This window comes from Chrysochloris asiatica, unplaced genomic scaffold (assembly GCF_000296735.1).
Source record: "Chrysochloris asiatica unplaced genomic scaffold, ChrAsi1.0 scaffold00009, whole genome shotgun sequence".
Lineage (NCBI taxonomy): Eukaryota > Metazoa > Chordata > Mammalia > Afrosoricida > Chrysochloridae > Chrysochloris > Chrysochloris asiatica.
In genome coordinates, this window is record NW_006408527.1 from 6,581,968 (window position 1) to 6,596,123 (window position 14,156).

Sequence of the window (14,156 nt, forward strand, 5' to 3'; positions counted from 1 at the left end):
TAGCAGCCCAAGTGACTAACTCACTGTGCCACCAGGGATCGAAAACATACACAAAAAGCATTCACTAATATTTCAGTTTCTTCTTTTCTTCTGAAATTCTGACTGAACATAAATTAGAATTATGCAATTGTTTTCTTCTCTTGCCTTTACATTTCTCCTGTATTTCTAAGTTTTAAAACGTACCACACAATCAAGTAATTTCAAGATGCAAAAACTGAGAATTACTAATACACACTATCTATGAAAGCGACACACTAAAGAAACACCTCAGAGAGGTGGTATCTGGAAGCATACTCATATAAACGGCTAAAAACAAATGATTGGGCCTTGGCTTCTCAGGTAATTCAAGTATACAAGTAGAAAACGGGTCCTACCCTACCAGCTTTCTTCTTGTTCCTCTCAAACCTCCTGAATCATCTAGTAGCCTACTCTAACCTAACTGAGAAGGCACCGAGGTAACTGTTACCCTCAACCTGCTATTATCATTATTGTTAAGTGCCGTCAAGTTGCACAATTTAATATGGCATTTCTACACTTCTTGATGTATCTATCTCACACAAGGAAGTAAGTGTGCATTCACTTTGATTACCAAAATAACTTGTTGTTCAGTACTCCTAAATTGGTTCCAACCCATAGCAACCCTGTATAGTGTGTCTGAAGAGCAACTAGTGAGCTTGAACCTCCAACCCTGCGGTTCAAATCAACTTTGCAGTCCAGCACATTAACCCACAGCGCCACACCAAAATAACTTAACTCTACTTAATTTGACTTTTCTTCATGACTGAAATGTGCTTTATACTGTTAACACACACCTGATATTTGTATTTTACAGCCACGTCAATGCTGAAGGACATATTTCATGCTGGCAATATTCTTTTTTGATACATATGCAGCAATATGTCAGAAGACTTTGTATAAGGTTGGGGGTTACTATGAATGACTGAAAGTGAACTCAAAGTATATGAACTGAAAGTATATGAAACTCATGCTTGCTGAATCTCTGCCACAGAAGAGACACAAAGGTGGTCTGAAGGGTTGGAAATGTCCTGATGATGATTTTAATCCTGGCCTCAGCATTCTGCTTATTAACACACTTTCATTAGACCCTTACACCCTTAATTAAAAATACTCTTGTATTTTCAAACAACTTCACTTTTATCCTAATTGGCAAGACTATTAAATGCTGTCAAATGAAAATAATGTCTCTGAAAAACTCAACTGCTCTAATCACAAGTTAATAAATAATTGCTAACTTACAAATACAAGAAAATTGAAGACAGAAGAGTTCCTTACCTGTTGTACAAATTTCTGATCAATGAATCTCTTCGCAATACTAGGTTGGAAATCAGGGCTCTCCAAAAATCTCAAGAAGAATTCATAGACCAACTATGTAAAAAGAATCAAATGAAAAGTAAGATTAGGTTTAAAAAATTCTACCCTCAGGGAATGCTTTTACAAAAAATTCATCACCCAAAGTCTAAACATGTAGCAGGGAGATTTCAAATCCAATTATAAAATGTGATCAGTAGATATTTTTTTATAAAACTTGTTAAGTGCCATCAAGTCAGTTCCGACTCATAGTGACGGTGATAGGGTTTCCGATGAGTGACTGGTGGGTATGAACCACTGACCTTTCGGTTAGCAGTCCAATGCTTATCCTACAGAGCCATACCAGAACTCCTTAAAAAAAAAAAAAAACCTAAATATAAGTATAATCATAATCTAGGCTCCTAAACTGGTAGATATTTTTAATTGCTTACTTTGTACCACCTGTTGAAAAATGTGAAACTACAGGAGTTAGACAATAATGATGATGGCGACAACATATGAGTGTGGCACGGCAGGATCAGCACCGGACTGTGAACTACAAGGTGAGCAGTCAAACCCACCAGCTGCTCCTCAGAAATTTTATACAGGGTTGCTTTGAGTTGGCACTTAACAACAATATAGCATTTAAGGACAAGGGGGCTTCAAAAAGCTCATAGAAAAATTCTGTTATGAGTGTCTTTTAAATCAACATTCCACAAACTTCTTGGAACCCCTTCATATTTAATTACAAAGACTATACTGGTATTGTAGTGAGTTACGTGTTGGACAGCAACCACAAGGTCAGCAGTTGAAATCCACCAGCTAGATGAGGCTTTGTGCTCCCATAAAGATTTACAGCCTAGGAAACCCTATAGAGGATCACTGTGCATTGGAACTGACTTGATAGCACACCACCACCACCACCACCACATTACAGCCCATACCCACCAACCACCAAGAATATGTTGAGTATGTCCCCTCTCCAGTGAAAGACTAATCTACCTCAATTTAAATCCTGGATCACAAACCTCCAGATAAAAATTAACTTGGCTGTAAGAGGAGCATCATATATAGAAACAATCAAGTAAAATATAAAACTTCAAGTCTTTCCATAAAACTAAAGTTAAAAAAAAACCAGCACACCCTATCCACACTTGGGAAATGAGCCAAATAATATAAGGAAAGTGCTAGGCTAGGAATAGCTGTGAACCACATCAGCTAAACTTCAAGGCATGGCAGACCTTCGCCTTAAAAAGTGCCACATATTGAAAACGACAGCAAGTGTTCATTTGCTACCACAAATCAGATTTAAAATCAGTATTTGGTTTGACTTGCAACACACCCACATCTTTCAAGGAGAAAGGCAGAAAAGAAAAAGAAAAAAGTTCTTAAAAAAATGTACTATGTTGTTATTAAGTGATGTTGAATCAGTTCTGACTCATACTGACCCTGCATAGGGTTTCCAATGAGTACCTGGCGGGTTTGAACCACTGACCTTGTGGTAATCAGTCCAGTGCTTATCCTACAGTGCCACACCAGGCCTCCTTTATGTACCACAGTGGTGGTGGTGGTGGTTATGTGCCGTGGAGTCGGTTCCGACTCATAGCGACCATGTACTGGGTTTCCGAGGCTGTAAATCTTTATGGGAACAGAAAGCCTCATCTTTCTCCCATGGAACAGCTGGTAGTTTCAAACTGCTGACCCTGAAGTTAGCAGCCCACTCGTAACCACTATGCTACCAGAGCTCCTTTTATGTACCATAGTAACTAATATAGAATTTTAGTTCACAATATGACTTTGTTGTTAGGTACCAACAAGTTGGCTCTGACTTATAGTGATCCTATGTAAAACAGTACCAAACACTGCCTGGTCCTGTGCCAACCTCATAATTGTTGATACATTTGTGCCCCGTTGTTGCTGTCTCTGTACCAATCCATCTTGTTTGGGTTTTTCCTTTTTTTCGCTGACCCTCCACTTTACTAAGTGTGATGTCCTTCTCCTGGGATTGAGTCCCTCCCAATAATACGTCCAAAGTGTAAGAGACAAATTCTTGCCATCCTCGCTTCTAAGAAGCCTTCTGGCTGCACTTCTTCCAAAACATGTTTGTTCTTTTGGCAGTCCATGGTACTTTCAATATTCTTTTCCAAACCATAATTGAAATGTACTGATTCTTCTACAGTTTTTGTTATTCATTGTCCAACTTTCCCATGCCTATGAGGTGACTGAAAATAACAAGGCTTATGTAAGGCTCACCTTAGTCCGAAAAACTAACAACTTTTCTGTTGAGCACTTGAACGAGTGTGCAGCAGATGTGCCTAATACAATACATCATTTGATTCTTTGATTGCTACTTCCATAAGCATTGAATGCGGATTCAAGCAAAATGAAGTCTTTGACAACTCATGCTGAAGTTAGTCTTTGATCTTTATCAGTTAGCACTTTAAATCCTCTTCTCTTTCAGGAAGAAAGGTTGTAGTATCTGGATATGGCAGGTTGTTAATGACTCTTCCTCCATCCTGATGCCATGTTCTTCTTCATATAATGCAATTTCTTGGATTATTTGCTCAACATACAGATTGATATGAACAGTGAAAGAATACATTCTTGATCATACCTTTGCTGATGTTAAACCATTCAGTATTCTCTTGTTCTAGTCAAACAACTACTTCTTGGTCTATATATGGGTTGCTCATGACCACAATTAAGTGTTCCGGGAAACCCATTCTTCACAATGTTATCAATAGCTTGTCATGATCCATACAGTCAAAAGCCTTTGAATAGTCAATAAAGCACAAATAAACATCTTTAAGGTATTCTGTTTTCAGCCAAGATCCATCTCATATCAGCAATGCCATCATTATCAATTCACATCTGTAAAGACTTTATGCAATCTTTACAGAAGTAGACAGTCAGATGTTTACCCAGTGAAGTCCCCAGGGTGAGTTCAAACTACCAACCTTTCAGTTAGCAGCTGAATGCTTTACTGTTTGTGCCAATACCAAAATAAAGATAAGGTTGCTTAAAATCAAGGTAATATAAGGAAAAAAATAATAAAAATTAAAAGTGTAAATAAATGAAAGAGAATAGACTACAACAGAGAACCAATGAAACTAAAATTTGATTTGTTGAAAAGCTCAACAAACAACAAATCTTTATCTAGACTGACCTTGAAAAAAATTAGACAGAAAACTCAAATTACTAAAATGGCTCAGAAAGAGGATACCACTACCGATTTTATAGAAACAAGGATGACCATGAACAACAGTATGCTAATAAGTCAGATAACTCACAAGAAATGAAGAAATTCTCAGAAAGATACCAATTACAGATATTCCACAAAGATGAGGCTTTCTGCTCTGGGAAAGATTTACAGTCTACGAAACTCTATACAGGGTCACTTTGACGTGTAATTGACTAATGACAGTAGGTTTGATGTTTTGGATTTATAACAAGTAACTCTGACTGCCATCAAGTTGCCTCCAACTACATAGCAACTCTGGATAGTGTTTCTAAGGCTGTAAATCTTTGTGGGAGAAAAATCCCATTTTTCTCTCATAGAGCAGCTGGTGGACTTGAACTGTCAACTTTGCAGTTAACAGTCTGGCGTTTATCTTATAGTGCCACCAGAACCCCATTATAAGTAAAGATATTGAATTAGTACTTTAAAACCTTCACACAAAACAAAACCCAAACAATGAATTCTACCAAATCTTTAAAAAAATACTATCTGTCTTTCAAAAACTCTTCCGAAAAGTAAAAGAGGAGGGAACATTTTTCATCTCACTTTACACAAAGCTACAGTAATTAAGACCATGATAAAGCCAAAAGGATAGACATCTAGATCAAAGAACCAAGCCTGATAGGCCAGAAATAACTCCTTACATTTATGGACAATTGGTTTTCAACAAGGATACCAAAATCACTGAATTAGAAAGAAGTCTTTTCAACAAATGTTCCAGGAAGAACTGGATACCCATACATGCAATTGAATGAGTTTGGACCTTTTGTATACACTGTATGCAAAAATAAAACTCAATGTGGATCACAGTGCTAAATGTTAAGAGGTAAGAATAGGAAACTCCTAGAAGAAAACAGAAAAAAATTTTCATACCCTTGGGTTAGGGAGCGGTTTCTTAGATCTGACACCAAAAGCATAAATGACAATTAAAAAAAAGGGGGGGGGGGACTTGCTCAAAACTAAAAATTTTTGTGTATCAAAGAACATCAACAAAGTGAAGACTCCACAGAATGGAAGAAAACATTTGCAAATCATTTCTTTAACAAAGGACTTATAACCGGAATAGACAGTGTTTGTTGTTGTTAAGTGCTCTAGAGTCAGTTCTGACTCATAGCAGCCCTGTACAGGGTTTCCTAAGCGTTTTTTAAAACTTTTCAAGAAGCAGAAAGCTTCATCTTTCTCCCAAGGAGCAGATGGCAGGCTTGCTTAAACCTCGGATCTTGTGTTTCCCAGGGCTTACTGTATGGAGCCACCATGCTCCCAAACAAAGTGCTCTTATAACACTTATAAAGACTAATTTTTTAAAGGATAAACAACCTAAACAAACCTAAAGAAAAAGATATACCACTGTCTAATAAGCACATGGAATCCTGCTGTGGATCTGTAGGATACGAACTGGACAGTAAGGTCAGTTTGAACCTCAAGGTCAGCAGTTCACACTCACCAGTGGTTCCTTAGAAACCTTATACAGGGTCGTTATGAGTCAGAACCAACTTGATGGCACTTAACAAGAACAAGCACATAATATTTTCAATCACTTCATTTGTATATGAAAACTAGACAATGAATAGAATTAATAAAGAAAAATCTAAGCTTTTGAATAGTGGTGTTGATGAAGAATATTAAATGTGTCATAGACTGCCAGAAGAAGAAACAAATCTGTGTTGGATAAAGTTCAGTCAGGAAGCTCTGCAGAAGCAAGGATGGCAGGATTTCTTCTCATGTAATTTGGACATGGAGGGATGAGTCCATGGAGGACACATCATGTTTGGTAAAACAGAGGGTCAGGTTAGCAAAAAAAATAATAAAAAAAGAAGAAAAACTCTCAGTAAGATGGACTGAAACACTGGCTGCAACAACAGGCTCAAGCATAACAATTATGAGGACAGTGAGGGACTGAGCAGTGTTTCCCTTTGTTATATATAGTCACTAAGAATTAGAACCGACTGGCAGACACCTAACAACAATAATAAGCAAAAGAAATGATGTTTGACAACATGTTGTTGTTAAGTGCCGTCGAGTCAATTCCAACTCATAGTGACCCTGTATAGGGTTTCCAAGAAGTGGCTGGTGAGCTTGAACCACCAACCCTGCAGTTCAAACAGACCTTGCAGTCCAGCTCATTAACTCACAACACCACACCAAGACTGTATATATCTACTGTTGTGGCTGTTAAGCGAAATCAAGTCAATTCCGACTCACAGCAACCCTGTATAGGGTTTCCAAGGAGTGGCTGGTGAGCTTGAACTGCCAACCTTGCCATTCAAACTGACTGCAGTCTAGCGCATTAACCTACAGCGCCATACCAAGACTCCATGTTGTTGTTAAGTACCGTGGAGTCCGTTCCGACTCAGAGCGACCCTGTACAGGGTTTCTGAGGCTCTAAATCTTTACGGGAGCAGAAAGCATCATCTTTCTCCCATGGAAGAGCTGGTAGTTTCGAACTGATGACCCTGAGGTTAGCAGCCCAATTTGTAATCACTACAGTACCAGAGCTCCTTACCAGGACTCCACAGAAGAACTAAAACCAAAATTATAAAAATGATTACTATCTTTAGTGTATATATGCTTCACTATTCACATTTTGGAGTCCTGGTGTGGTGCTGTGGGTTAATGCGCAAGACTGTAAAGCCGTTTAAACTGCACGGTCGGCAGTTCAAGCTCACCTGCTGCTCCTCAGAAACCCTCTACAGGGTTGCTATGGGTCGGAACCCGACTTAACAACAACAACATTCACATTTTAATTTAGTACAATAGCATTCTGTATATGCATTTATATAAAAAATATACATGCTTATAGACTATGGTGGCTTTGTAGGATAACCCTCGACTACGAACCACAAGGTTGGTGTTTCAAGCCCACCAGCTGTTCTGCAGGAGAAAGATGAGGGTTTCTGCTCCCACAAAGATTTACAGCCTCTGAAACCAAGTATAGGGTCACTTGATGGTACTTAACAACATATATGCTTATAACTATGTGAATCCAAATACTAACCGTGATCACCTCTGGGTTAAAGGGTTTTCCTAAATTTTCTTGAGTAATTATGTTGATTTCAAAACCAATAAAACTAAACAATAAAATAAATGCCAATAAAAAAAAAGAAGTTAAAAATTAAGTAATTAATTTTCTCTTTCCAAGAAGGAAGAAGAAAACCTAGAAAATTAAAAAAAAACATGTTCAAACAGGACTCCTACATACTACTTTGGGAAGAAAAATTACTTAGAAAACCTACAAAAAGTCAAGTGTTTAGCCATTCAGAATCTAAAAGAGAGCAAGAGTTCAGCAGAATTCCATCAATGTATAAACTGTCACTACATAATGCTGTTCCATACTTGTATGTGAGGCCAAGAGGCCTCAAGCGTGGGCTCATCTTCTTCTGGATCAAAATCGGGATTATCACTTGGAGGAAGAGTCCGGAAGATGTTAGCACTAATCTACAAAGAAAAATAAATTTAGATTTATGCTCTTTGTTGTGTAAATGGTTTCAACAACACCAAAAAGATATTTTAGAAATCACTTTATTTGAGAAAAACATGAAGTACGACTGTAAACTCTAAAGTTGTTCAAAACCTCTAACTCTCTTCAAGATATGAAGAAGGCAACTGTCTGTTTCTCTCATTTTTCTGTCTAGGAACTCCTACTTCTTCAGACCCTATAAGCTACTAAAAAAGACTTCTAGATTCCTTTTCTATACCTTACAAGCTTTTCTGTTCACTTTTTGCTTAAAGAAATGAAATGTGGAGGGGAGAGGAGGTAAGGTTTACTAATTCTACGTATCTTCAACTAATTTTCTTCTCTCCACATCTCCCCCCATATTCTAACCCAGCCAGCTATTTACATGAAAACTTTAATAAAAATTAGTAAAATATTTTCATTCTTATACATATACACTGGAAGGAGGCAGAACTAGAATAACTTCACTGCTATAATGGACACAGTTTATAATACCACTGATGATTTAATATCATGTTTTCATCTACTCACAAGTGTAAAACACACAAAAATTTAAACTATTTGAAATTGGGGTGTGTCAAAAAAATTTATTTTAGATTCAATGAAATATAGTATTTATAATTCCATTCTTCACATTATCTGTCTCAGTGCCAAGGTAAGAAACTATATATCCTATTTCTCTAGCAAAGGATTGATTGTGGTCACAAACCACAATCAATCCTTTGAAGAACAATGAACAGACTGGCAGATCAAATCATTCACAGTATACTTATGGATACATTATTTAGGGGTTGATCATTTGAGATAAACTATTTAGGAGATGGAGTCCTGGTGTGGCACTGTAGGAAAAGCACTGGACAGGTAACTGAAAGACTGGTGGTTCAAACCAACCAGCCACTCCATGGAAACCCTATACAGTGTCACTAGGAGTCAGAACCCACTTGACAGCACTTAACAATAACAACATTTGGGAGATAGAAAATGAAACAAGGATGTTTAGTAGTGCCAAAAAGTTTCCAAATAATAAAGCTATTATGAAATAGCATTTATGGTAGGCCAAATAACTGATAAGAGTCTATTACTACAACCATAAGATTTATAAATAACCTACAATTGTGACCAGCTAGAACTCAGAGGTAGTATACAATGGACATCAATTTCACAAGGAGTAGCAGAAAGCCACAGATGGATTTTGAAAACTGAAATATATCTATCCCCTTCCCCCAATCCAAAAACCCAATGCTGTAAAGTCATTTCGGACTCAAAGGCATGCTATAGGGCAGAGTAGAACTGCCCCGAGGGTTTCCATGGTTGTAAATTTTTACTGAAATAGACTGCTGTATCTTTCTCCTGCAGAGTGGATGGTAGGTTTGAGCAGCAGACCTTTAGAGCATTTAACCATGTGCTACCAGGGTTCCTTAAAGGACATAACATGTCCTCGAGATAGCATTTATCACTGTAAATTAAGGAAAAAATAAGTTAATCTTGTAAAAACCAATACAATTAACTATACAAAACAAATATACATGAGAGCTTTAAAGACTACTAAGCAGGTGAGCTGACTCCATTTCTGTCCATAAATTCAATCAAGTACTCGGAAGTTAAAAAAAATAAAGCTACCTTGTTTACATGGGCAAATAAGTTTAATTACAGAATTTATTAATATACAGCAAATTACTAAATATTTCAACTCAAATACTTGAGTACTTTCAATATATGCATGGAGATTAAGGTTATCTTCAGAATTTTCAAAATTTATTAAAACAAAGTATTTGAAGTCAGTAACAGAGGAGAAATCCTGGCTTTTCCCCTAAGCACTTTTTTTTTTTTTTAATGGTAAAACAAGAAACAAAATAGGAAACATATTAATATCCAATGTTATTATTTTCAAATGATCACTTTCTTTTTACTACTGTTGGAGTTTAGGAAGCCAAATTCATTCTGATTAATTTTCTCTAATTAAAAAAAATTTTTTAAGGGTTTTATTTATTTTAAAGGTCATGCCATCTTTTTAATCCTTAAAGTGGTGTTAAATCTATTCATATTTGCAAAAACCACCAGTTTTCTGTCACCTTCATCCATTAAAGGTTTTATTTTAATTTTTTAAAAACCCAAATTTCCTAAGTCCTCAGCTTTTGACAGATCTTCTAAGTCCAATATGAAAGAAAAATAAAATAGTAAGTTAAGGTCAAGCTTACCTCTTTCTTAAACAATGGAATTTCCCCATGAACTTTTAGCCCCACTCCCCTCCTTTGTATATTAGCTAAGGGGAGGAAAGTAAAGGCACTTATTTGATGCTAGCTTCTTTCTATATAAACCCTGATAACATTTAGGGTTAAATTATGTACTCAGCAACTCTCTTAATTATTCCAACTAAATCTTTTCTATTTAGTTATCATGCAATAAAATATAAAAATCGCAAATCCTAAACAAATTTCTAGGGAGCACTGAAGTTTGTAGGATAAGCACTAGCTTGAGAACCACAAGATCAGTGGTTCGAACCCACCAGCTGCTCTTCAAAAGAAAGATGAGGTTTTCTGTTCCTAACAGATGTACAACCTCAGAAACCCAATGCAGGATCACTATGACTCGGAACTGACTCAACGACACGTAACAACAATCAATCTTAATTCAATAAAGTTGCATTAATGCATTTTTCACATCAGATACTTTACATGTATCTATAGGTGTGGCGCTGTGGGTTAATGCACTGGACTACAGTTTGAACTGCAAAGGTCGGTAGTTCAAGCTCATCAGTCGTTCCTCGGAAACCCTATACAGGGTTGCTATGGGTCAGAACCGACTTGACAGCACTTAACAACAACATAAATCAAGTTGTTACAGAATCTACAAATCACAATACTTAAATGCTCTACACAAAAAAATGTTAACTTGACTCCCCTCCCCATTTGCTTAATTGTGGAGGTCACCAGGTTTTTGTTAGTCTTCTCATCTTCCTTGAGAAGTTCTCTGTTTGGAACTATTTACTCCCGATAACATCAATTATCAATCTGTATAATCCTGAGCCTACAACTTTTTTCTAAGCTCTTGAGCTGTATTATTTAATATGGCAGACACCAGCCATTACAGCTACTGAATTCACAATTATAAGTAATGACAGCATCATTGGATTGGGTGGGTAACCTTTCAAGAGGATTACTTTGGAAAATCTTCTCTTGGGTACATTAATCATTGCATATTTACTAAAAGTCAGTCTAATTAATTCCTAAGTACACCTCAGATCTTACTTGAATTTATATAAATCTGAGGAACATAAGTCTAGAGGCTTACCATTTTTACTATATCAGAATACGCTGATTCAACAATTACACCACGATTAGTTGAAACGTACTCAACCAGTTCATTCAGTGTTGCTCTTTTAATTTCTTTGCTCTTCAAGTCTGAAACAGAGTCCATGAAATCAAACAGTATGCAACACTGCTGCAACTTCTGACAGAAGAGCTCTTGTTGTTCATTTGAAGTGGCATCTATAAAAAAAAGAAAAGAAAAACTTAGAAATAGCCTACTTAAAAGTTACCCTTATAGTTATTAATTTTATAGAAGTTATTCACACATATGAAGGAGCTTTAAAATGTCTGTGGAAAAATGGAATGACAAGCTAATGGAATTATCCCATGAACTTTCTGAAGCCCCCTTGTAAAAAAAATAATAAAACCTTTCTCGAGCACTGTGCTCTTTTAAGATCTATCTATATGGGATCAAGAGAGTGCAGTGGTTCTGTAGGATAAGCACTGGACTGTGAACCACAAGGTTGGCAGTTTGAGCCCAGTTGCTCCACAGGACAAAGATGAAGCTTTGGTTTCCCCAACATGTTTACAGCTTCAGAAACCGTATGTAGGATCGCTATGAGTAGAACCGACTCGACAGCAGTTAATAACAACTACATACGGGATCAAATTGATCCCAAAAAATTTACAGCAAACCAAAAAATCAGATTTCAACTTAGAAGCAATGAGTTCATGTTAATGAGGGAGGCATAAGTCAGAAAAGCAGGGTGGGAATGGTTGTTAAAACTTGAAAAATATAATTAGTGTCACTGAAGTTGTTGTTATGTTCTGTGGAATCGTTACAACTCATAGACACCCTGTACAGGGTGTCCAAGGCTGTAAATCTTTACAGGAGCAGAAAGCCTCATCTTTCTTCTGCAGAACAGCTGGGAGTTTTGAGATTAGCAGCCCGATTCGTAACCACTACGCTACCAGAGCTCCTTAGTGTTACTGAAGTATTCATATAGAAATGGCTGCATTTGTGTATATTTTGATGTATACAGTCTCACCAACAACAAATTAAAAATAACCTTTAAAAGGAAGAAACTGACCCAACTAATCACATTTTCAGGTTAGAAATATGGGATTTATACTGGACTTTTTCCTCTCCCACACCCACAATGAATTAAGTGTTATTGATTCTGTTCTCTAACATACCTGGAATCTATCTTTTTCTTGTCATTCCCACTGTCACTATCTCTCATTTATACAAAAGTAATGATATCCTACCTGCTCTTCTTAGTTGGTTCCACAGCCACTACCTATCTCACCTGAATTACCCTCCAAATGAACTCAGAAGCTGTGGTGTTAATAAAATGAGAAACAACCTGATCACAATGCAACACTTTCCACTGGTACAAGATAGTGAGAAGCAATGGCAGCAGAACCAGGACACTGGCACAAGAGGGTGCGATGGGTTTCCTGGCCCAGAGAGAAAGGCACTCACAGTGCACATGCTGACATACAGAGAAAAGAGCTAAGTGTCTTCGGGCCCAAACTCTAGACTAGAGTAAGGAGCCCTTGAGCACTTACTGATGGAGCTAAAGAGCTTTCTAACACTAGGAGGAACAGGGCAGAGGAACAGGCCAAGGGGCTAAGGGCCAGATAAGAGGCCTGCCTGTTGGCCTGGTTGAGAAGCTGTCCTGACAAAAAAAAAAAAGCATTCTGAGTCATTCCTGTTCTTGAACCTGTTACTCTCCTATCCCATAATTGAGCGTGGCCTGTAAGTTCTGTGGGAGGGATGTTGCTATGAGCTGTTGAGTCAGTTCCTACTCATAGCCACCCTGTATAGGGTTTACAAATAACAGCTGGTAGGTTTGAACGGCTGACCTTTCAGTTAGCAGTCCAGTGCTTATCCGCAGCGCCACATCAGAATTCTGTGGGAGGGATGACTGGTGTAAAAACTGGTAAAAAAAAAAAAAAAAGTTTGGAGAGAAGAGATATCTGTGACCTTCACCTCATAAGGAACCGGCCTTGGGCTATTGTTCTTGATTCTCCTCTCTCATTGTGAAGTTAGAAGATGTCAGGCACCCAGGAGCTGACAGTTTTTTACAATCACCCCCAAAATAATTTTGGTTTCTCAAGGACAATGATCACTCTTTTTATTTGAAACCCTTTTATTTCTTTCACATCTAGCACAGGGTTTATAAAGAACTGATGAATACTTATTTGATTCTTGAAAAACTCTAAATTTGAAGAATAAAGATTATGCAGTAAAAGAACAGGCTGTTGAACAAGGAAAAGTTAAAACTGGTATTGGATATAAAAAGCAGCATAAATAGTGAATTATAAGGTTGGCCCAGAGTCAGGCAGTGTTTCGTTCTACTGTGAATAAGGTCGCTATGAGTCAGTACTGACTTGATGCACCTAACAACACGTTAACAAGAGTCCTGGTGTGGCTAGGTACGCCAAACACTGAAGTGCTCATTGAAAGGTTGGTGGTTCAAACCTGCCAGCTGCTCCTCAGAATCCCAAATCTCAAGATGAGTCAGAAGTGAGTGGCACTAACAACAGCAGCTGTGTTTTACAAGTGATAACAATTACCATTTTTATCGCAAATAACCTACCTTAATGGTAAATTTAAATGGTTAAATGAGAGTGAAACAGTTAACATTTCAACTCCTTTCTTTGACTTAAAACAGAAGTTTCTGATCTTCTGTTATTTTAAGATAAACATGTTGTTGTTACGTGCTCAATCAATCTTGCAGTTCAGTGTATTAACCCGCAGCACTACAACAGGACTCCATAATTTTAGGACATTAAGGGGAAAAACATTTTACTATTTAATCCATAATCTGCAAGTACTTAGCTAGAGTCACTGAACACTGAGCTACATAATAAAACATCATACTACTACTACTACTATTAC

The 14,156-nt window shown here is 37.3% G+C and overlaps 1 protein-coding gene across 1 annotated transcript in view; it reads right to left on the reverse strand.

The window, feature by feature from the left end:
- Window positions 1-14,156, reverse strand: part of PPP2R5A (protein phosphatase 2, regulatory subunit B', alpha) — a 90,513-nt gene that overhangs the window by 19,293 nt on the left and 57,064 nt on the right. The window contains exons 2-4 of the mRNA XM_006834023.1: window positions 11,292-11,488; window positions 7,880-7,981; window positions 1,294-1,386 (exon numbers count right to left, since the gene is read on the reverse strand). Of these exons, the coding sequence (XP_006834086.1) occupies window positions 1,294-1,386; window positions 7,880-7,981; window positions 11,292-11,488 (392 nt within the window). The remainder of the gene's footprint in view (window positions 1-1,293; window positions 1,387-7,879; window positions 7,982-11,291; window positions 11,489-14,156) is intronic.